The sequence below is a fragment of the Mytilus edulis genome, chromosome 2 (genome assembly GCF_963676685.1).
Source record: "Mytilus edulis chromosome 2, xbMytEdul2.2, whole genome shotgun sequence".
Taxonomy (NCBI): Eukaryota; Metazoa; Mollusca; class Bivalvia; order Mytilida; family Mytilidae; genus Mytilus; species Mytilus edulis.
In genome coordinates this window covers 96386465-96412457 of record NC_092345.1, presented here as the reverse complement: position 1 = coordinate 96412457, position 25993 = coordinate 96386465, and the positions used below count along the sequence as shown (strand labels likewise).

The following is a 25993-nucleotide window of genomic DNA, read 5'->3' as shown; positions in this document are numbered from 1 at the left end:
TCTAGATATTAAAATGCATACATTTGTTATATATAATCTTCAAGAGTTATTAAACGGAAGTGTTTGATTTATTTATGCCACTAGTATTGATATTCAATTTAGATTTGCTAGAGTAAAATAAAAATTTGAGTTTTTGATTATATGATCATTCTAGCATATGAAATAGCAATGTTTTTCTTACATTAGAAATAATAAATCTTCATTTTGTCATCAATTTTATAAGAAATAGATGGACATCTACTTAGAAAACATGCCAGCCTAAATTATTACAGGAATGATAGAACTAATATGGAGGATGATACAAAAACTTATTTCACCATTTATTGGTGATAGTTACTCAGATTTTTCTCAGCACATTAATACAATTCACTTCTTAGTATTAAAATAATTGAATGAAATATGTCACTGCTTACTTGAATTACCAACTTTATTTCAGCAATTTGCAGAAAATGAAGGAAGACGACCCAGAATATTGGTTGCTAAGGTTGGACAGGATGGCCATGACAGAGGTGGCAAGGTCATAGCCACAGGATTTGCTGACCTTGGATTTGATGTTGATATTGGTCCATTGTTTGCTGTAAGTTATTAATTATAGATAGTCTGTTGACTCTGTCAAACTTAGCATGTGCTTGATAGTACTGCAACCAGAGTTCATTTTTTAAAACTTTAATGGTCCGGAAGAACACACACCTAAATTATATATCGATGGAAAGAGGAAAACTTGTACAATAAGAAAAGTTGGGTCGTAAAAATCCAGAGTGGTCACAATTTTGTGAAATTGAGGTCAAAGGTCAGACCTAAAAATATCAATATTTCAACCACAAGGACAAAAAGGAGAAATATTCTAATATTTATTCAATAGAATGCTACAGAAACGATTCAATCATAAGCATATGCTATAAACGATGTTAAAACGACAAATTTGACTACTTATATGAAGAGCTGCCATTACAAAATGGCGTTGATTTGGAACCTTCTGATTTTTCCATTTAAGACATAACAAAAGAAGAAGTGGCCTTGACCTTTTCACATCCATAAACTTTCATATTGTGTATAGTATTTCACTATAGTATATTACAGAATTATTTTCTAAAGTTTAAAACACCACTTTATCAAATTATTTCAATATTTTTTCTATCTTTGAAAAAAACAAAATTCAAGCGCTGAAACAGTGTAATAATTTTGCATCTTAAAGGTTGTGTATTTTGTGAAAATTAGTATCTAGTTATAGATAAATACATATTGTGTTTTTGCAAAGTCTGGACTGAGCAGTTATAACACAAAATATACTATAGTCACCCGAGGCGAATGCGAGGTCCCTTTTTTATAAGAACAAGTTAGGCCCAGGACAGAGTTTGTTCAAAGCAAACACAGTTTTTGAGTACAACTGCTATCTGGAGCGTAAATACCGTCATGATTCGGTCAAACTCGTCAGATATAGTCTTACCTTTGCATAGGAAACACAAAAGAAATGTGAGTACAAAGTTTCGATCAATGTTCGTGACCCATATTCCCATATGCATATGCATGATGTATCTGCACTGCCAATCCCAAATGTAATGGGGCGAATGTTGCTGCAGAAACGATTGATTTTATAATAGCCATACGTTTACGAATTTTTGTTATCTTTAGGGACAATATACGGTTCAGAAGCGCCTTTGTGTTATTTTCCATCAATTAACTAACAAAAGAATTTTTGAGCCTAGGCTCCGTGTTGAAGACCGGACCGTGACCTTTAATGGTGGCATTGGCACTCATATCACATCTATTAACAAGCTATGCGGGCATCATTTCCATAGAAATACCAAAACGAGGACATAGCTCATAAGAGCACTGGTGGCAGTGTGAAGTAATTGTTCTTCTTTTAATGTATCCTTGATATTTTTAGACACACCTTGGTGTAATTCTGAAAGTCTTAACATAGACTTCAATTTTCCTGCAGCAGATATGGCATCCCCTAAATTGAGTTCAACTCTATATTTCATATCCCTTGGCCCCACTGTGTCTGAATTGTAAGGTGTCATAATATCTAGTTAGTTCAGGAGTATGGCAGTTTGGTAAGCATCACAGACAATCTTGGATAAAATTGATCGGTATATATAGAGGATGTGCTATATGAGAAAGGCTTTTTCTTATGGAAGAACAAATCACATCACTAACAATCGTTATTAATGAACTGACAGCAAGTTCAAATTCTAATTTTTCAGTAACTGTTTTACTTAATTGCACAGGTGTTGACTTCAATAAGTACTTGGTTATGCATGGATAAATGTTTACTCACATTAATAAGCACAACTTAAAAGACTGTCAACACGTTTAAAGGACTCAGTTTTGCGTAGTTTTCTGGGTTTTTTTTAAAGGTTTTTCTTTTACAAAAAAACCCTGTTTTCATATCCAAACTACAAGGAAGAAACTGAGCGCGAGATCGTATAAAAGTGTCAGGTTGTGAGGATACATGTCGATTAGTTTGATCACATATATGGATTTCTGTTGTTTCTAATTTAAAGTTCCCCAAGGGTGACTGGGGAAATGAAATAGTCACTTGGTCTTCCCCCGACCGACAGTAAAACGAAGTGGGGCGTCCGTTTGGCTGTGCGGGATGTATCAAGTTTGCAGTCACGTCCGGTCAGAATGGGGACGTTAAATCCGATGCCTCGTGTAAAGGGAGTGTCACGTTCTTTGCACGTTAAAAACCCTTGCATCAACTCTTTGAGGGGTCCGTAGGTGGCATGTTGCAATGGACAATTTCTGTCCTAATCCAATATACCATCATTTTCCATTGGCAGTCTAAATTTTCCCGATCATCATCCCGAATGGCCTCTATTATGACAAAACCTAACTATTGTTTTTATTTTTAACTTGTTCTCATCCTGAACATGCATGCAATATTTGCCACTGGACGTTAAGCAACCAAGAATCAATCAAACAATCTAATTTAAAGATGCACATCAAGTTTGCCTTCTGGTGCAAGTCTCATACATCACTGATGATTCGCCCACGGAAAGCAGAATATCAAGAGAAGTTGGTTTTAGCATCACCTTGTCACACACCAAATCTCTGCGAAACTTCAATAGTTTTTTTCCCCCGACCACTTGCATGCATATTAATGGCTCTGAGGTTAAACATTGACATACAATGTATTTACTATAGTCATTATCCGGAAAAACCTCTTATCCGAAGGATTTGGTTAACTTTTATATAAAAAAATTTTATTAACAAAAATATAACTTTTTTATAGAAAATACACGAAAGAACTACTATATATATTCAAATCACTCAAAAATAAATTAACTTCTCCTACAAAATCTACATAATCACATCGAAACTATCAAATTGATTGTGAAGGAAAAAATAAATGGTGGAGCTGATTGACGGATAGGAAATTTCCGTAATTAAAAAAGGTACAAATGATGTTTTTATTTTTGAGTTTTTGACAAAATTGTTTGGAATTTGCCCAACAAAATTTGCATGCAGTATCGCAATAATATGTTTTGTCCTCTCAAATGTCAAATACTGTTTTTGAATCATATGTTTTCTCGTTTTCAAAGAAAAACGCGTTAAATTTCTGTCTAAAAAATCAGCCAACTTTAAGTTTGAAAGTTTTACTTGGAGATGGTATTATATTTATGTCTTCATCATTCCGATGATCCTTGATGATATGTGCATAGAAAATATTTACGAAAATAGCGGGAAATTAAACCAAAAAATATATTTTGGGATTTTAAGGTAACTACCCAAAAGCGTAAATTGAGGGGTACCCCCATTAAAGGGATAAAATACAAAAATGTGACCATAGAAACTTTTTACGACCCGACGGAAATTAAAATATAGATATTATTCTATCATTTAAAACAATTTGCAGCCGTGTGTTATTCCGGACCATTAAATTCGTTAACTAAGCGTCTTTTTCGATGTCAGTTGCAGTACTATGAGTAATTAATATTTACATTATCTTTATTGAAGAATATAATTTATGATGTAGGAGTAATACATAAATTTCAGATGAAAATTAATCACCATAAAAGCTATTAAATGCATTTGATGTTAAAACTAACATGCAAACTTCTCATTTACTATCAAAATTAGACATTAAAATTTGAAAAATGGTTCCCACATGATAAATTTCAAAGTAAATCTTTTATAGCAGTACTTTAAAGAAACACCATTAAACCAGATTATGTTCCAATTTCTTTGTTGACATAACTAGGTGTTTTTTGTTCAGAATTTGCTTGATATTTTAAGTAATTGTCATCTTCATGCTTTATAGATCTGTAGAGAGGACAAAAATTTCATTTATTAATTTGTCTGCCCATTTGATTATCTGTCAAAATGTTTTGTTATAAAGCTAATATTCCTTGGGGAAAAGTTCCTATTATGGAACAAGAGTATTTTTCATGTAAATTTTCATAAAATTGTGTTTTTGGGCTTTTTTCACAATCTGGATCTTGTAATCTGGACAGAGGGTCAAAATCGTGTAGTAAACGCTAAATCGTGAAAGTTGACAGGTATGAACTATTAGTAAAAGGTGAATGATAGTTATGTCAGTAAGCATCAGAACTAAATAGAAAATATGGTCAACTTAACCTACATTTTATGGAATATTATTTGACAAAGGTATTACAGTGACTTGACTGTTAGTGTTGCTCTCCACCAATTGCAACCTATTCAAAATTCTGACCAAATTGCAATTTGGTCAAAACTTTGAATGTGTTGCAATTGGTGGAGAGCAACACTAACAGTCAAGTCACTGTAAAAGATTCTATTGGTTTTGGTTAATAGGCTTCAACAACCTTAAGAATGAAAGATGGATAAAATGATTTTTTTTAACATTCATATATTTATATATCCATGGCCTGATTTCCATACAAGGAATTAAGAATATGAATGTGTCTGAGAAAGAAGTTTTGGATTTAATACGTCAAATATGAATGAAAAATTCATAGATCTGTAAAAAAATTAACAGAATTTTTTTTTCTTTTCATTTTACCATATTTATTTATGTTATAGTAAAAAGTTTAATAATGGATTACAAGTTATCTCTGGTTCATTCAGGGATTGAGTGTAAAATCCTAATCATTATTATGATTTTATGTAATCTCTATAATTCCAGTTTTACATGTAGTTTCTAAAATGGGGAATTTTACACATATTCCCTGACCTTAAATAGCCATAAAAAAGGCTGCTGTTTTTACCCGAAATATTGTCAAGGATAGGGAATTTGTGTAATGTTTGGTAAAAATTGCATGGATCACTTGAAATCTCTATCTATATCTTGGGATTATAACTGTAATTACTACACTGCTTAGGAATTAGGTGTAAATTCCCTTATTTTTAGGATTAACCTGAAATACCAGATTACACTGCCTCTTTTTTGACCTCAGAAAAAAAGTGCATATGAACTTTCCATACTAAGATATTACTTTTTATGAAACTTTGTAGTAAAAGTGTGAGGAATTCCTATGGGAAATTGCATTGTCTATATTTTATACAGAAGTTCAACCTTTAAATTCATGTGGTACATGTAATTCCAAGAGTATCATGCAAAAACCATCCTTCAATATTTTTATGGCCTGAAAAATAATTGTTATAAATATGGTCATTGTTTTGACTAGTGCAATACTTTTGGTCCCTCTATTTATATTCTGCATTGTTTGCACATTATTCTCTTTTCTGCAAACCCTATTCAAAACCTCCTTCAAGGCTTTTATTTAAATAAATATAATAAAATGTACCCTTTCCAGCTGACTTTAGTGTTCAGTATCTCATAAAAAGTAAAATCACAAAAATAAGTTACATCATAGTCAATCCTGCATGCTAATTAACAATAAATTGATGGGCAAAAAAGAAAAATAGTTGACTGGTAATAAATATTACGGGGTAGCGAATTAAATGTTTAATGATTTATAAATGTTTTAGGGTAAATTATTGATCAATTAGAAAGTACATTTTCCGCACCTTTAATTATGTAGTAGAATTGTACCCATGAGCGAGAGGAGTAATTACCCAATAGGATTTACAAAACATGTATCCAATTTACACTATTATGGGTGAGACAAAATAATATCTTTTGATGATTTAAAAAAGAATTAACTTTATTTCAGGATAAAGCATGATAATTTGATATTTTAAAAAGAATTGACCCTATTTAACAAATATTTAAGGATAAAGCATGATAATTGCAGGATATCCAATTACATATAATGACATCATGACGCAAATTGTTTTGTTTTGATATCATGCCTTTAAAATGCCTTTACAGTTTTGATATGAACATAGTAAAATTGAGAATGAGAATGGGGAATAAGTCAAAGAGCAGAAAACAGCTGAAGGCAACCAATGGGTCTTTAATGCAGCAAGAAAATCCTGCACCCAGAGGCAGGCCTCAGCTGGCTGCTTAATAAAAAAGTGTTCAAGTTTAGTGAATATTGACGTCATACTCCAAAATATATAAAATGAACTAAAATTAAAAAACAAACAATACTAACAAAGGCAAGAGGCTCCTGACTTTGGACAAGCACAAAAGTGCAACAGGATTAAATGTGTTTTTATACGCCCGGGACGGGACGTATTATGGTATACCGTTGTCCGTCCGTCCGTCCGTCGTCCACACTTCGGACAATAACTCAAAAACACCTACACCAATTTCCATGAAACTTGAGTGAATTGTTTCTATCTATTGACGTAAGCTCCCTTTCGTTTTTTTTTAATTTCAGATTTTAAGTTTTGGATTTATGGGGCTTTATTCATAAAAAAGGGGGGATTTTCAACACTTCCGACAATAACTCAAAAAGGCTTTCACCAATGTCCATGAAACTTTGGTGAATTGTTTATATCTATTGATGTAAGCTCCCTTTCGTTTTTTTTTAATTTCAGATTTTAAGTTTTGGATTTATAGGGCTTTATTCATAAAAAAGGGGGGATTTTCAACACTTCGGACAATAACTCAAAAAGGCTTTCACCAATGTCCATGAAACTTGGGTGAATTGTTTATATCTATTGATGTAAGCTCCCTTTCGTTTTTTTTTTAATTTCAGATTTTAAGTTTTGGATTTATGGGGCTTTATTCATAAAAAAAAGGGGGATTTTTAACACTTCGGACAATAACTCAAAAAGGCTTTCACCAATGTCCATGAAACTTTGGTGAATTGTTTATATCTATTGATGTAAGCTCCCTTTCAATTTTTATAAATTTGAGATTTTAAGTTTTGGATTTATGGGGCTTTATTCATAAAAAAAAGGGTGATTTTTAACACTGCGGACAATAACTCAAAAAGGCTTTCACCAATGTCCATGAAACTTTGGTGAATTGTTTATATCTATTGATGTAAGCTCCCTTTCAATTTTTATAAATTTCAGATTTTAAGTTTTGGATTTATGGGGCTTTATTCATAAAAAAAGGGTGATTTTTAACACTTCGGACAATAACTCAAAAAGGCTTTCACCAATGTCCATGAAACTTTGGTGAATTGTTTATATCTATTGATGTAAGCTCCCTTTCAATTTTTATAAATTTCAGATTTTACATTTCCGTGTTATGAATTTTTATGCTTAAAAAAGGGGGGATTTTTCCAATTTTGGGACAATAACTAACACTTTCACAAAATTTTATGTATGGATGAAAAATTAAAGACAACAAACTTAGTTAAATTTGAGGTAGCCTTAATAGTGCCAATTTTTTTGTGCATTTTTATTTATTATTTGGGGGGGGGGGGGTATTTGACAGGGCTCACACTATTTCTAGTTGATCATATAAATTCATTTAAAGCATAAAAGACAAGTTAAAAGAGCAACGGGCGTATCATGCGCTAAAGCGCAGCCCTTTATTTGAGATCTCATGGATGCATGGAAGTAATATTTAAAAGGAATAACATCGACTAATTAGCATGTATTAACAGCCTGCAGAGCCCTGTACTAAAGTCATATGATTTTATCCAATTATAGTCTCAGTGGTAAGACCCCTTTGGTTACTATCTGTGATACCGCGGTTGTAAAATGGCATCTGGAATTTCTTATCAGTCACGTGATTTTATCGAGTCCTTTAATTATATAGTACCTGTGTGAAATTTGAGGTTTATTAATAAGAAGGTGGCGCTGTATCATATTAATCCTCTACCTTCAGATAAAGTCATATGATGTAAAAAAAAACTTGAATAACGGACGAGCATTGTTCAAACTACAACATTTAGCATGGAAAATTGTATTAATTTAGCCAAGGATTTGTATAGTCTTGATATTCAGGTGTATCATAAGCCTGAGATCAAGACTGCATGACTACTAGGAAGTACTATTTCAAGACTTGATATGTAGGTGTATCATAAGCCAAATATCAAGATCACATGACTATCATGACATACTATTCCAAGACTTGATATTTAGGTGTATCATAAGCCAAATATCAAGATCACCTGACTATCATGACATACTATTCCAAGACTTGATATTTAGGTGTATCATAAGCCAAATATCAAGATCACATGACTATCATGACATACTATTCCAAGACTTGATATTTAGGTGTATCATAAGCCAAAGATCAAGACTAAATGATTACCATGTACTTCTTAAATTATTAAAACACCCTTTACCCAATGCTAAAGCCAAAGTATGGTTATATCATCAGGTCACATGATTACCGTATAATGTCGAAAAGTTATCCGTAACATGCAAAGAAAGTTTACTGTAACATGTACATTAGCTAAATATAGATAACTGTAACCATGGAAAATCCCACTGAAAGGATAATTGAACCTCTTTAGATATCAACAAGATACATATTTATCCACTGGATAACTTTGATCCGCCGGTTCACTCTGAACCGCCGGTTAAATCTCAACTACTGGTTAACTCAACCGCCGATTAACTCAACCGCAGGTTACCATATCTATATAAATAGGGTGCAAACATTAATCCATTATTCTGCCTCTGATGAAGGTCCTTTTTCGGACCGAAACCGGTCAGGCTATAAAACAGCACCAGGCGCTGTTAATTATGTGTATTGGTATATATACTATATTTTTATGATTTGTATAGTCTTACTATACAAATCCTTGTTTTAGCATATTTTTGCTTTTTACCGTTTGTTTTAAACTGCTCTAAAAGTGTTTACCGGTTAAAAGCAGATCCCGAGTTAAACAGTTAAATACCGATGAATTGACTAGGTTTCACATGATGTTAAACAAAATAATGTAGACAAATTTAGACATAGATTTTTTTACTGTTGAAATATGCAAAGTTTATTGAGATTGAAAAAAAAAGGATATTTATTTTCAAGTATTCTAAATTTATGTATATGTGTCATTGATTTCATTATTGAAACTGGACAACTAAAATGGGGCTTATATTTTCGTAAATAAAATTTTAATAAAATATAATAAAAGACTAAAATAAAGATTGAACGAATGATTCTATTCGGCAGAGTACATCACGGAATGTAACAAATGGGCTATTCGGGTTACTTCGCACGTATATACGACAAAAACTTGTCTGTTCGTAACTCTCCGTGAACACGAAAATGACTGATAAGTGTCAGTGATTTGATCGATCACATGCGGAGAATCAACTTCATGCCAGATATTGAACCAATTAAAGAGTCATTAAAAAGATGGGCAGTAACCGGATGAAACCTTTGAAGTGACGACGATGTTATTCCTTTCAATATTACTTCCATGGTTTTTGTAAGGAAGAAAAAAATGAAAAGAAAAAAAAGAAAAAAGGGTGCTAAAGATTTTAATGTTGCATATTTTTACAACACCCAATTGATCCAGCCTCCCAGGAGCCTCTAGTTTATCATACATTTTGTGTTATGTCAAAGATTCACCAAATTAAATGTTCACATAATAGTTTAGCATATTACATCATAAGCCTAATGAATAAAACATTACAGTTCTGAAAGTATTATTTGGTAAACTTTAATCTGTACTTTGTGATGACATATTTAGTTGTCTTTGATAATTGCCTTTCTGTCTGATACCATTACAGAGTTAACATTACATTGTAGTACCGAGTCTTCTAGCTGTCACAAATAATTTACACATCATTTTTCACAACATTCCATTGAACTATTAAAGCTGGACATGTTTAAATGAGACTTTCCCTATCCCTGATTATCAGAATAATTATATGTCACTCATACTGGTAAGACAAAGACAAGATTTCAGTTTAAATTAATAATGATAAATTGGTATAGAGTAAGTCTATGATAGTATGTGGGGAAGATATTTCTCCATTAATTGACTGTTATAAGATTGTAATTTCCTAGATTGCAATTCATCTGGTCTAGTAAGACATATATTTGTTTCGTTATCAACTTCACCTGGTCTAGTAAGGTATATATTTGTTTCAATATCAACATGCTTTCTCTTTCAATATACATATATGTTATTTTGGTTGTTGCCTATAAAGTAAAATATAATTCAGTAAATGGATGGAAAACATTTTGTGAAATTTGATTTGTACATAGCAATGTTGTAGACACCTATTTCAAAAGATATTGAAGTTTAATTCTCTTCTTGCTCCAAACAAGATAAATCAAGTGGTGTTACACTGTTTTGTCTCTCAGTGTCCATCTAAAACACAACACATATTTAATGGATTTTTCCTCAGAAAAATTAAATATAACAAGTTGGTATGGTCACCAAGCTTCATCTGGTTATGCCTATTACTAAGTCACACAGTTCAGTTTTGTCAAAGTTCTATCCCCTATTTTCTAAAAATTGATATCTTAATGCCATACAGATGTACACAATTTACTTGAAATTTTTCTCAAAACAAACAATTTATATTCCATGCTGTCACAATGTACATACTGTCATATTCTCTTATAAATTTCTTTCCTTGTTATTTTTTTGCTATTTTTTTGTTTGTTTTTGGCGTTCCTGTCTGATTTGATGCATCTTAATTTGTTTTTATTTGGTTATTTCCTTTCTTAAAAAAGATTTCAATGATTAAATTACCAGAGATAGATAAGATAAGGTATCTTATTTTATAATGACAATGTTATTATGTATATTGATGTTTTTTGTAGAAAAAGAAATTTACAATTTAGTAAATAATAGATGATATTGTTATTGCATTATGGGAACTGTCACGATCAATGTCATATTATATAAAAAAAATAAAAATTCTTTAATCTAATATTTGCTTTTTAGATGTGTTTTTGGTTGTGTAAACTTTATCATACTGGTGTTTATTTAATGGCAAATCCATATCTCTTAGTTTAATTGCAACAGAAAAAATCATTTAAAACTTTTTGCAGTTATTCCTTGAGATAATTTCGTTCTAAAACACTTACATAAGTTAAACTTTAAAGCTGACTGAATTTGAAATTTGAATTAATAGCTTAAGCTGATTTAATCGGTTAAATTGTTTTAAAGTTTCATGATTGCAGCATTTAGTGTTGATGAATTTCTAACTTAATATTTTGATGAGGCTGAGTTGTTGGTTTTAAGTGAGACTGTTGCCCTATTGAAATTAATAGTTCCTGCAATCGCCATGGAATTTTGATTAAAATGTCTTTAATTTTCTATTTGATTTTAAGTTATCATTTTGTCTTTGGTGGGTGGGGTTGTGTGTTTTACTGAAAACTGATGTCAACTGTCTATATCTGTAACCTTTTCATACTTTTTATACAAGACCTATAAACAGAATTCCTTGGTGGTTTCTGATCCACATTCCCTCAAATATCTCTTAATTGTAATAGATTTTTTAAAAATGCCTTTGAAGGTAATTGAAATATCCTGTAATTAATAGCAAACTAAATAGCTGCTTAGCTTGGTTGAATAGGGTTTAATAATGATTAACATTGAGCATGGATCAGGATGAACTGTACAGACTATAGGTTGGTTTTAGTTAAGATCTACCGTCCTTTGTAATTTTGACAGCAAGAAATCATTGAACAGGTTTCTTTATTCAAAAGTAATTTCATTTTTAGATACAGTGGATTTACTTACCATGCTTATTACAATGTATTATCTTGAGTATCAAGGAGATTGTAATTTTATGGATACTTGATTTTTTTCTTATGTTGAAGGAGTCAGAAAGTTATGTATGGCTGATTTAATATGATATAATATGCTGTTTTGTGAAAAGGTCAGTTTAAGGCCAAGGGGATATCACTAATGGTAAACCAATGATATTTTGTGTGCAGTTGTAAAGCATTTGCACATGTCCATCTTGGAAATTACTTTGCCATGCCCCCTCAGTCATGGTTGATTGACTTTGAAATGTAAAAAAACTTATACTTAACAGAAAAACATAATTTGCATCTCATAATTCCAATAGAAATTGTTATCTTTCTGACAAAAATAGTTATTGACATAGACCTGTAGAATTTAAACTGCATATTTTCAGGTTCATTATGATGAATTTGATATTATTAATAAGGCAAATCTGTTAAATTAGTAATTGATCAGCATCAGACTAGTGAGATCAGAATTATTTATGGCAAATTTGTCATCATAAATTCCCAATTCTATGAATTTATCTAAGTAAATCAATATTCACATGTATTAATTGTATAAAGGACTAAATATTACATCATAATTATTTCATATGTGCTCCCACATGCTAAGTTTTCTCATTATGCAAAATTAAATTTGTTGTTTAAATTCTAAAAAAATAATCTTAGATATTCCATTAAATGTTTGACATTTAACATGCTTGATATTTGATGAGGTTTTTAATTGTTTAATGCATATTATTCTGTAATTTTACAAAATGCAGATATTTGTTGTTAACATTCTTTTATAACACTGCAAGTCTGTTGGATTGCAGTAATTGGTATTAGATAAATATTAAGTTCCTAAATGTTCTAATATTTGTTTATTTGTCAATGATTAGACTCATAATTCGACTATTAAATTCTGCTTCAGATTTAAACATTTGTTTGTCAGTAGGAAGATGTTTGGATGTTTTTCATTTTGTCCTAGAAGACTCTCTATTGAGGATGTTGATCAATGCTGTTTGGCTTCTTCTTGTACTACTTTTGGTTTTGTTCTTGCATTTTCAGTTGTCTTTATATCAGCATTTCTATTTCATATCTTAATACTTATTTGTTCATAAACATTATTAATTGTTTGATACCTATCATGCTATGGCTCACATTTACAATATTAACTCAAATTACCTATAAAAAAATGTAGTTATAAAAAATAGTGGAATAAATTACAGTTAGTAATTTTTCTGCACTTATCACATTTATAAAGATCAATACTCTGTCTATGAATCATTGGGATCCTTATTGGTATATGTTGCTTCATGAAAAATAGCATAAGTTTGCTTTGACAAATTTTAATGATATTTTACACAATACAGGATAACTAAAAGCTAGAGTCCTTGTAACATGTCTTTCCAGAGTTATGGAACTTTGTTCATAAAAAAAATGGTTTCTTTTCTTCATTTGGTATGATAAATAGATTTTTCAAGGCCAAATCATGTAGAATATATAATATGTATTTGTCTCCCTTGTACATAAATTTAATGGTCTTTTTGTCACTGCATTTCTGTTTCTACCCAAGTCTAATGAAAAATTGAGGAAAATTAGTTCTTTCTGCATAGGGAATGAGATGCTTCTAGAATGAAGACAAAATCCATTGAGTTTTTTATGCCCCACCTACGATAGTAGAGGGGCATTATGTTTTCTGGTCTGTGCGTCCGTTTGTTCGTTCGTCCGTTCGTTCGTTCGTCCGTCTGTCCCGCTTCAGGTTAAAGTTTTTAGTCGAGGTAGTTTTTGATGAAGTTGAAGTCCAATCGACTTCAAACTTGGTACACATGTTCCCTATGATATGATCTTTCTAATTTTAATACCAAACTAGAGATTTTACCCCAATTTCACGGTCCACTGAACATAGAAAATGATAGTGCGAGTGGGGCATTCGTGTACTGAGGACACATTCTTGTTTTTTTATGTTTTTCAAGTATAAAATTGATAAGGTATGGGGATTTAATTTTCAAAGATTACACGATTTAGAGATGTCTCATGATAATGTTTTATGTAATGTTTAAGGTATGGTGATTTAACCTTCAAAGATTACACGATTTAGAGATGTCTCATGATAATGTTTTATGTAATGTTTAAGGTATGAGGATTTAACTTTCAAAGATTACACGATTTAGAGATGTCTCATGATAATGTTTTATGTAATGTTTAAGGTATGAAGATTTAACTTTCAAAGATTACACGATTTAGAGATGTCTCATGATAATGTTTTATGTAATGTTTAAGGTATGGGGATTTAACCTTCAAAGATTACACGGTTTATAGATGTCTCATGATAATGTTTTATGTAATGTTTCTTTCTAAAACATTTGCACAAACTTTGGTTCTATAAAGAAAAAAACTGCTGAGTCAGAGTTTCTGGCAGCTTGTATATTTCAGGTTATTTGACCCTGCCCATTTTTCCATTTCTAGGAAGCAAAGTTTGATTTTAATTTATATAAGGAAATCTATTTTCGAATATTTACCCTTCAATTCAATATAACATTCTTAAGTATACTACATTACACATGCAATTTAAGGACAAATGCAGCAATCTTTGCATACATTTATCCAATTAAGATCAACAATTGATTTCTATTTAATCGTGATAGTAGAAGTTAAGGAATGAATGATTTTGCTTTAAAGTGTCGATTTTAAGGTCTTAACTTAAATTGTCATTCAGTTTCAGTGTAAAGAGAAATTGAATGTGTAAATTATAAAACTCGTTTAACTCTTCACATTGGACTTTAAATGGAACTATGAAAGTGTGAAATGTCAGTAGGGTAATGACATTAGGAAACCATCAGAAAAAACAGCTTTATCAATTTATGAGGTGCGCCAGCAAACTTTTAATAATATTTTGTTTAGTTAGCAAAATTATGGAATTTAACATTTAAGGAATGATGTAATATCGCTTTATTGGAATTACTATTTCAGTAGGTTTTAATCTATGTTTTAAATATTAAAAAATATATTTATTAGTAAAAGCAATGATTACAATTGTTATAAATAAAAAAAGAGGAAATATAACTAGAATGATTGTTATGAATTGTACTGTTAAATATACTACAATGTCAGCCTTCTTTAGTTCTGTACCTCGAAATAAACACTCATCATTTTTGAAGTACAGGTAATATAATGCAAGCTCTGATATATTGTATCAATTAGAAGATATATACTCCCTATGAGGCTAACTATGCAAATAAAAGCAATTTTACCTCTATTTTTTTTTTTATAGTTATGTGTGTCATGAATGTACCCCAAGGATTACTGTGGAATAGAGATAGTGTCACTTGCTCCTCTTCCAACCGGCAGTAAAATGCTTGCCAAAGTGGACTGTCTCTTTAGCTATGCAGGATGTATCAAATTTGAGTCATGTCCTGTCAAAATGGGGACGTTAAATCTGATGCCTTGTGTAAAGAGAGTGCCAACTCTGTGAGGGGTCTGTAGGTGGCCTGTTACAAGGCAAAATTTATCCCTATCCAATATACCCTTATTTTCCAGTGGATGTCCAAATTATTCCAACCATCATCTCCAATGGCCTCTATTACAAGACCTACTTTTTATTGTATATATTGTTAACTTGTTCTGTTAATGTTTTATTTTTACATGATCATGTTTGGGGTTCAGATATGCAAATATCATTTCCATTACATGTTTTAATTTTACGTAAATCAGGCTAGTAGTTTTAATTGTTTTACATTTGTCATTTTGAGGCCTCTTAAAGCTGACTATTTGATATGGGTTTTACTTATTAGAATGCTGTACTCTGACCTATACTTGTTGATTTCTATGTCATTTAGTCTCTAGTGGAGAGTTGTCTCATTGGCAATTATACCACATCTTCTTATTTTAATATGATTTATCTACTGCAATGTAAATTCAGCCATGTCTATGCCATTTGTGCACTGCATGTCTCTTGTGTCCAGTGTTTGAATGCCCTTTAAAGTACTGATGAAAGATTATGGTGACACTATTGATTTTGGTAACCTGATTGGTTTGAGTCAATACCACCAGGACTAAAATGTCATATTATGTTTTAATTAATTTTGCTGTGTAATGACTGCTGGTTTGGATTTTAACATAGGATTGTCAAGATTGATACATCATTCTGTAATAAAATAAAATGAAACATCCGTATGACAAAGTAAACTTTATATAACACCAATTATACTTGAGATAAGAGCAAGTATCAGTTATCTAACTGACAGAGAACCCTACCCAAAGGTAAACAATCATTTATTAAGATTATTGGAGTGCCTATATTGATCTTACTGTGTTACGATATTGTTGGGAATAACATGATGGGAAGTCTTTTTATAACTTGTTAAAAACCTCATATCAGTCAGATGATAACCTTGATATTGCTGATACTCTAGTTCTTGATCATGTTGATAGCTATAGAATTGTTTTATTTTATTATCATATTCAAATCAGGGGCCATTGTTAATTCTTAAACTTCCAAACTCAACTAGGAAATGATAATATAACATTTACCATAAAAGCACTACAGAATTTGATCAAATTTATAAGTGTTGTATAGAAGTGACTTGTATAATAAACTTACTGGTGGTTTTTTTTTAAATTTGGTTGAGAAAAGATCTGCCAAAAAATTGTATTGGTATTGGATACAACTTTAATACTTTTCACACTTTAAAGAAGTTGGAAAGAATATAGATTAAGAGTTTATTGTTTAGTCTGTCTAATAACCAGCCTCTTTTTTGTGACATACAACTTTGTTTCTAGACTTCCTATCATTTTTGTACATGATAGATGCAAGACATAATAAACTGGGGGTAATCTCAGGTTCTCTGGAAGGGTAAGCAGATCCTGCTCCTCATGTGGCTCCTACCATAAGTGTTCTATCATTTAAATTACTTCTTAACACTATTACAAATGTATTGGCATATTTTCTGTGAAACATGTGAAACATATTTTAAGGGGTCTAAACTAAAATTATATAGTTTCTTATGTGGACCCTTTCTTTCAATATTGGTTTTTGGTCTTCAGGTGTGTTCCTAACATTGTTTCAATGAGATCAAGGTTACTATGTTTTGAAATGTTGAATTTCATGGAAGGATCTAATTCTAGACCCTAAATGTAAGTTCTTAGAAATGTGGATCTTAGCTTCATTTTTGTTTTTTTATTTCATGTATTGTTAATAAACAATGAGATTTTGAATTTTTAACCTATAATTTTGAATTGCCAATATTCAGTGGGATATGGTACTGACAAAAACATTGTCTATAAAGGAAACAGTTCTAGTTGAGGAATATAATTGGAGATTTAAGAGGATGATCATTTAGACTAAGTACACATTATAACACATGATAAGAAGTGACCAAACATTACTTGTATAAACATTAATCTTTATTGGCAGCGAATGTTTATTTTGTTGATGCCTGATATAGTCAGAACTTTGCAGTGTCATAGAAATAATACCCATCTCAGACATAATTTCATAATAATTGACATAATCAAAACAATAAATCCAAGTTGTATGTAATTTATAGTCACGGATATGTTATTATACAATTTTTTATAGCCTAGATCTATTATCTAACTAGAAACTAGTCATTTTTCCATTACCTCCTATTGAATATTCTGTCATGAAAATAAAAAAATGGGTGCTTTACGATCGTTTGTTATTAAATGTGAATTTACATTTTGGTCTGTGATATGATTATGTTTTAGTTAATAAGGATAATAGCTATCATTGTTTTATTCCAGTCAGTAATCTAAGGGAAGGTTATTGTTGACAGAGCATTAGTCTATTTAAGGAAGACATACCAATTATATTCTCATTTAGAGTTATCTGCATGTAGTTTTTGCTTTATTTGTGCCATTATGGTAGTACGATAAGATTTTTCTTTCAAACTGTTTTTGTTCATAAACAACTAAAGGAAAGTCTCAATTGTTAATAAACTATGGTACAACAGCCTATGGTGCATTCTAACTGAGGCTTGAAATTTGAAGCAAAATTGAACAAATTTTTTGAACATGAATTTTAAATATCAATCCATTAATTGAAGCTGTTAATCATGTTAATAGTCTTTGATAATAGAATTGAATGCACATTAAACAATTGATTAGTTTTTATTAGGAAGAAAACAAAACATGTATCAAGGGCAGGTTGAAAGCAGCCATAATAATTTCAGCTTGGTTAAAAAAAAAATACAAATCAATAAGTTCTAAGTTTTCTTAAGAGATGAAATCTACCTGAAGGTATACCCATAAAACATTCAAACGAATAATGTATCTGTACTATGTGTTTACATGTCGGTATATCTTTACTTCAATGTGAATGTCTCTACAATGTGTGCTCACATTAGATGTCTTTATATCTTTAACACAAGATAAAGGTTGTTCTAATTCAACATGTCTTTTTTCATTAAACACATTAGTAAATATCTGTACCAAATGTGTGCTTACACAGTGTATCTTTATACTACATACTTCAGAAATATCTGTACTAAATGTGTGCTAATACAGTGTGTCTATACTACAGACTTCAGACATATATGTACTAAATGTGTGCTAATACAATGTGTCTATACTACAGACTTCAGACATATATGTACTAAATGTGTGCTAATACAGTGTGTCTATACCAGGGATGGGGTAATTAAAAATGTAATGGTAATTAAGTGTAATGCATTACAATTTTCCATGTAATTGAATGTAATGTGTAATTGAGCATTTTTTTAATTACATGTAATGGTAATTTAATTAATTACATTGAAAAAAAGAATGTAATGCTCAATTACTTTTGAATTACATTTCAATTACATGTACTTTTATTGTGTTACAGTTAAGGATTTGTGTTTAATAATATAAATTGTAAAATTATTTGTATTTTTCAAATATTAATATCAATGTTTTTTAGCTCACCTGGCCCGAAGGGCCAAGTGAGCTTTTCTCATCACTTGGCGTCCGGCGTCCGTCGTCGTCCGTCGTCCTGCGTCCGTCGTCGTTAACTTTTACAAAAATCTTCTCCTCTGAAACTGCTGGGCCAAATTTAACCAAACATGGCCAAAATCATTATTAGGGTATCTAGTTTAAAAATTGTGTCCGGTGACCCGCCCAACCAACCAAGATGGCCGCCATGGCTAAAAATAGAACATAGGGTTAAAATGCAGTTTTTGGCTTATAACTCAAAAACCAAAGCATTTAGAGCAAATCTGACATGGGGTAAAATTGTTTATCAGGTCAAGATCTATCTGCCCTGAAATTGTCAGATGAATCGGACAACCCGTTGTTGGGTTGCTGCCCCTGAATTGGTAATTTTGAGAAAATTTTGATGTTTTTGGTTATTATCTTGAATATTATTATAGATAGAGATAAACTGTAAACAGCAAAAATGTTCAGCAAAGTAAGATCTACAAATAAGTCAACATGACCAAAATGGTCTGTTGACCCCTTAAGAAGTTATTGCCCTTTATAGTCAATTTTTAACCATTTTTCGTAAATCTTAATTATCTTTTACAAAAATCTTCTCCTCTGAAACTACTGGACCAAATTAAACCAAACTTGGCCACAATCATCATTTGGGTATCTAGTTTAAAAATTGTGTCCGGTGATCCGGCCAACCAACCAAGATTGCCGCCATGGCTAAAAATAGAACATAGGGGTAAAATGCAGTTTTTGGCTTATCACTCAAAAACCGAAGCATTTAGAGCAAATCTGACATGTAGTAAAATTGTTTATCAGGTCAAGATCTATCTGCCCTGAAATTGTCAGATGAATCGGACAACCCGTTGTTGGGTTGCTGCCCCTGAATTGGTAATTTTAAGGAAATTTTGCTGTTTTTGGTTATTACCTTGAATATTATTATAGATAGAGATAAACTGTAAACTGCAATAATGTTCAGCATAGTAAGATTTACAAATAAGTCAACATGACCGAAATGGTCAGTTGACCCCTTTAGGAGTTATTGCCCTTTATAGTCAATTTTTAACAATTTTCATAAAACTTCTAAATTTTTACTAACATTTTCCACTGAAACTTCTGGGCCAAGTTCAATATAGATAGAAATAATTGTTAGCTGCAAGAATGTTCAGTAAAGTAAGATGTACATACACATCACCATCACCAAAACACAATTTTGTCATGAATCCATCTGTGTCCATTGTTTAATATTCACATAGACCAAGGTGAGCGACACAGGCTCTTTAGAGCCTCTAGTTTTAATAATTTTTATGAAGTCTGTAATTTATTCTGAAGTTTTATATCATTTATTTAACCTACAGATTTTTTTGGAATAGTCTTATAATTTAAAAAATGTGATAATCATATATAAGGGTTGTTCAGTTTTTAAGAAAGATCAAAACTTAATAGATTGATAAGTAATAAACACCTTGTTAATAAAAACAATAAAATGTGTCACTGTGAAACATCTTTCTGAGACAGTTCATTTAGAATTTAAAATCACTGCATACAATCATTTTGTCAAATTAGTATACACAAAAGGATTATAGAAATAAAAATTAACAGCTGTAAAAACAAACAGCAATTAATCAGATTAAAATGTCCAGGGGCAATGCCACTATTACATATATTTTATCTAATTAGCAAAATATTGCTAATATTTGGACATAATATACATTGTTTGTACTAAAAATTATTTTCAATATTGTGACAAGCACACTTTTTAGTATTTTTAAAGTAAAATAAAAAAATATTTTAAATTCATTTATAATTTCTTTATTCATATTATGTTTAATTCAAATGAGTTCATTTCTGAGATGTCAAAATACCCCTTGATGTATTGGCAAGTTAATATGAACAAATTCCCTTTCCTATCAATAAAATGATCTTCTAATCATAAAACTTCCATGTCCTGATCAAGCAATATCTAGCGCACAACAATAGCTCCTGTCGAAAGACTATTTACAATTGCTTTTTTCAGACCGGAAGATTCAGACTTATTGACAAAACATTAAAATAACTATATTAAATGATTATCAAATGCAACACTTAAACTCTGCTTACATGACTATTTTACACATGCATTTTGTAAACATGTAAAATATTGTTAAAAAATATCATGATGAAATGTAATGTGTAATTTAATTAATTACTTTAGTAAAGTAATTGTAATTTAATTAATTACATTTCAAAAACTGTGTAATGTGTAATTAGTGTAATTGACCATTTTTGCAATGTAATGTGTAATTTAATTAATTACATTCCAATGTAATTGACCCCAAGTCTGGTCTATACTACAGACTTCAGACATATATGTACTAAATGTGTGCTAATACAGTGTGTCTATACTACAGACTTCAGACATATATGTACTAAATGTGTGCTAATACAATGTGTCTATACTACAGACTTCAGACATATCTGTACTAAATGTGTGCTAATGCAATATGTCTTTTTATTGTACAGACTCCAGAAATCTCGTACTAAATGTGTGCTAATACAGTGTGTCTTTATACTACAGACTTCAGAAATATCTGTACTAAATGTGTGCTAATACAGTGTGTATTTAAACTACAGACTTCAGAAATACCTGTATTAAATGTGTGCTAATACAGTGTGTCTTTAAACTACAGACTTCAGAAATATCTGTACTAAATGTGTGCTTATACAGGTTGTCTATACTACAGACTTCAGAAATATCTGAACTATATGTGTGCTAATGTAATATGTCTTTTTATTCTACAGACTCCAGAAGAAGCAGCACAACAGGCAGTTGATGCTGATGTACATGTGGTAGGAATAAGTTCTCTTGCTGCTGGTCATAAGACTCTTATTCCTGATCTAGTCAAACAGCTGAAACAGATGGGAAGACCGTAAGTACATGTATACAATGATAGGATTTAGAGCTCATGTAATGACTGTTTATCTAAGTACCGTACTTGTATCTAATGATAAGATTTAGAGCTCATGTAATAACTGTTTATCTTTTATCAATTCTGCTAATGTTCTAGGCAACTCTTTATATAACTGAACAGACATCAGTAAAATAGTATATAATCTTCTTTGACAGATTATTTGTTTGTCAATTATCTTTAGGTTTAAAAAGTGGTGGCTATATCATGTATATTGCAATCAACTAAGAATCAATAACTATCTAATGACTGTTCATATTTTAATCAAATATAAAACAATTTAGTTGTGAAATAATTTCACACATTAAATGATTTAATTTAGAGATGAATAATTGGTAAGGTATACCTTCTAGAATGTAGTTTCATTTTTTCAATTTTTGCAAGAAAATGAAATTTTCAATGAGAAGACAAAGTGCTTATATTTACATCACTGACCATTTAAAAGTAAATGAAGATGAAAACTGTACTTTTTTTTCAAACAAAAATATGATGATTAAACTGCTATTATGACCCTATAAATTGATAATACTTTTATTATTGTGCATTGATATTTTCTATACCTACTTTTCTATGTTTTAGGGATATATTGATAGTAGCAGGAGGTGTAATTCCTCCTCAAGACTACGATTTCCTGTATAATGCTGGAGTAGCAGCCATCTTTGGGCCAGGTAAGGCTAATCCTAAATAAAGATATTGCTTTATAAATTTGTGCATCTGAAGTGTTTGTAAGATTTCCATTAATCAGAATCGCTTAAACCAAAATATTTGAAAGCCAAGTACTTCAAAATATGATAAGGTATATGACCAAATTTGGATATAAAAAGAATTGCCAATCCCATCATAGTTCAACTCTTGCTAATTCAGTTAAAACCTTAGTTTCTTAATTTTTAAATTACAACATCATAGATACCAGGATTCAAATTTTTTACGCCAGAACAGCCAAATGTGTGTTTAACAGATAATTTGAGAATAATATATTATAAATGGTGTCAATAGTTAAGTAATTACTACTGACCTGATGCAGAAGGGGACCTGTAGTCCACAAGAAGTGATATCATTAAACTCATCATAGATACCAGGATTGAAATTTTGTCTTTGCACCAGAAGTGCGTTTGTATACAAAAGACTGATCAGTAATGCTCAAATCTAAAACAGTTAAAAAATTCAAATAAAGTACAAAGATGAAAAGCATTGACGACCAAACATTCTGAAAAGTTTTGACAATTACAGCTCAGGTAATCTATTCCTGAGGAAGAAAAGCCTTAGAACTTCAAAAATGCAAAGTTTTATAAACAGTTAATTTATAATAATGACCACATCATTGATAGTTAATGTCAACACAAAATTGGTGACTACATGGCTGGTGATATTAGTCCAGTGCTTAAAAAAATGTGTTTTCCTAACAGTCTTAGATTTAGAGAAAGTGTCCTAGATTATATCGTACTACTGTCAATGTTTGTTTTCAGTAAAGCTGATTGATTTATTCAGTTATTGTTTTCTTTTGATATACAAAGTACTAATGAATAACAATCTACTATACATATCAGCTGAATTCAATTTCAACACAAGGTAATTCATTTCCAATGCTACTCTTTTTTTTAACCTTACAATTTATCTCACATAAAATGTACTTCTGGTGACAAAGTTTCACTGCAAATTTTAATTTAATTAAAATTTTTCACATTAATAAGATTGCATGTTGATTGCTTTCCTACATGTCCAAGATTTACCAGTTTGTAAAGTTATGTTGAAGTTCTCTATTGAGCAGCAAATAATGGTAGCTGTTAAATGGCATTAAAATCAAGTAGAAAATGAAAAAGACATTTTAATGTGACACATTTAATTGTACAATACCAATTAACATGTTAGAAAGTTAATGGACTGTCTCGCTTCTGTTCCAATTTCAATTTTCTTTAATTCTACTTTCTGACAAAAGACTTGTCAAGGAAAGAAGCAAAGACAGCTAAAATAACAGTATTTATATTTTAATCAAACTTGAAATAGATTAGTTATTGTCCCTGATCCTCATGCCATGAAAGTAGTAACCATCTTTCTAGGTCTATCTTACGGGTGCCGCATGTGGAGCAGGATCTGCTTACCCTTCCGGAGCACCTGAGATCACCCCTAGTTTTTGGTGGGGTTCGTGTTGTTTATTCTTTAGTTTTCTATGTTGTGTCATGTGTACTATTGTTTTTCTGTTTGTCTTTTTCATTTTTAGCCATGGCGTTGTCAGTTTGTTTTAGATTTATGAGTTTGACTGTCCCTTTGGTATCTTTCGTCCCTCTTTTACAGTAGAGACCATTTGTAAGAAAGTTTGCCTACTTGATAGGATAATCTGTCATAATTTTCTTTTGACCATATACCAGTCACCAATATAAACCGTTAGTCACAGGCTCAATATTCATTTTTTGGAGAAAAAATATCATAATAACTACCTATTTTGTCTCCTATAATTTATTTTTCATTACCACTGTTCCTTTCATATATAGTAATCAAGTATAATGCCTAAACTATAGTTTGCAGAAACACCATATTTACCTTGAAACAACCAGAATAACAGCAACAGATACAAAAGCTCTAAATACACTTTATATTATGGTTCTGTTGGACAACTCTATATTGTATGCTTCGTTTTATTCCTGATATACATATTGTCGATGGACATTTCACTATTTCTTAGCTTTATCTAGTTTATTCTAAAATTCCATGTATTTGTGCAAAACTAACTCACCTTATTATTTATCCAATCAGGAACCAGAATACCAGATGCTGCTGAAAATGTGATTGACATGCTGGAAAATGGAGGTCAAAAGAAAAGAAAGCAAAGCTCATAAAATAGCTGGTTCTTTTAGGCAACATTAACTTTAAACCTGAATTTCTTCTGACACCAAGTTAAAACCATTTTATAATTCAATGCAAAGATGCAATAAATTATAACGGAAAAAAACTCCATTCAACATAATTGTTAATGGAAATAGAAAAAAAGCCTGTTGAATGAAATATATATTTTTCATGAAGATATAATTTGTAAGAAGCTAACAGCTTTGATATACAATATGTATGTATTGTTTGTATGTGTTAAATGGGATGGAATTCAAACTTAGATACTGTGTTATGATAGTATTGTTAGCATCTCATTATTTTCAAGATTTTTGTTAGCACTTATTTAAAATTATAACTTTGAGATATAATTTGGAATAAGTGTTCAATATTATTAAAATTTAGCAGGAACTATGTCAGAAGTCAGAGGTAATTGTTTAGAAGATCTTTCAATATTACTCTATATCCAATTATAAGACATTATGTAACCTGTTCTCTTTGGCCATGTTCCAAGATGGTTTAGCATTGGTATATCTCATTTCTTTAGAAATTAGTTAATGATGGTTAAACAGTCATAGTTGAATTTTGACTATATTGTTATTTATGTTTATGTGTTTGTGCTTATGAAGCTGTCATAATAATTCCAATGTGTAACTGATGTCCTAAACGTCATTAAATAATAATAATAGTCATGGAGGGATACACCATATCCTTTCTTTTCTATTATAGGACAAATGTATGCAAAAGTAGAAACATTGCTAGTTAAGTTGTTATTTACTGCTTTGAAATTTACTTATAAATGAGTATAAAAAAATTTATGTTCAAAGTTGTGTATTTTAGGAATGTGATATATGGCATTGATGGCATGTATTGTGTTTTGTACACTAATTTTTTTCTTATTCAAGCTATATAGCTTTGACCATACAATTTTGCTATGGTTATATGTTAATGTGATATTAAATGCTTTGTATCAAATTTTCACTTTTGTCAATTGTAAAAACCTCAGAACTTCTGCATTTATCATGGACTAGCTTCTGGAGAGGCAGTTGATAAGATTTCATGTTTTACTACTCTCAAAGCACAAATCACTCTTTGATATGGTGGACACTGAGAAAAAGATAAAAAAAAACAACATTACTTAGATATAAAAAGATGTGGTATGAGTGCCAATGAGACAACTCTGCATCCAAGTCACAATTTGTAAAAGTAAACCATTATAGGTCAAAGTACAGTCTTCAACTCAGAGAGCCTTGGCTCAGACCGAACAGCATGATATAAAGGGTCCCAAATATGACTTGTGTAAAACCATTCAAACGGGAAAACCAACTGTCTAATCTATATAAAAAAAAACGATAAACAC

At 30.9% G+C, this 25993-nt stretch overlaps 1 protein-coding gene across 2 annotated transcripts in view; it reads left to right on the top strand.

Moving 5' to 3' along the window:
* LOC139513576 (methylmalonyl-CoA mutase, mitochondrial-like) overlaps nt 1–25608 on the top strand; it is a 79451-nt gene extending 53843 nt beyond the window's left edge. The window contains exons 16-19 of one of the 2 annotated variants that reach the window (XR_011662473.1): nt 437–577; nt 21647–21774; nt 22393–23883; nt 24106–25608. Coding sequence is in view for 1 of the 2 variants with exons in the window: in XM_071302203.1 (XP_071158304.1) it covers nt 437–577; nt 21647–21774; nt 22393–22481; nt 24565–24647 (441 nt within the window). In the remaining variant the exon portion in view is untranslated. The remainder of the gene's footprint in view (nt 1–436; nt 578–21646; nt 21775–22392; nt 23884–24105) is intronic. The other variant, XM_071302203.1, reaches the window with a different exon arrangement.
* Nucleotides 25609–25993: the final 385 nt, after the last annotated feature.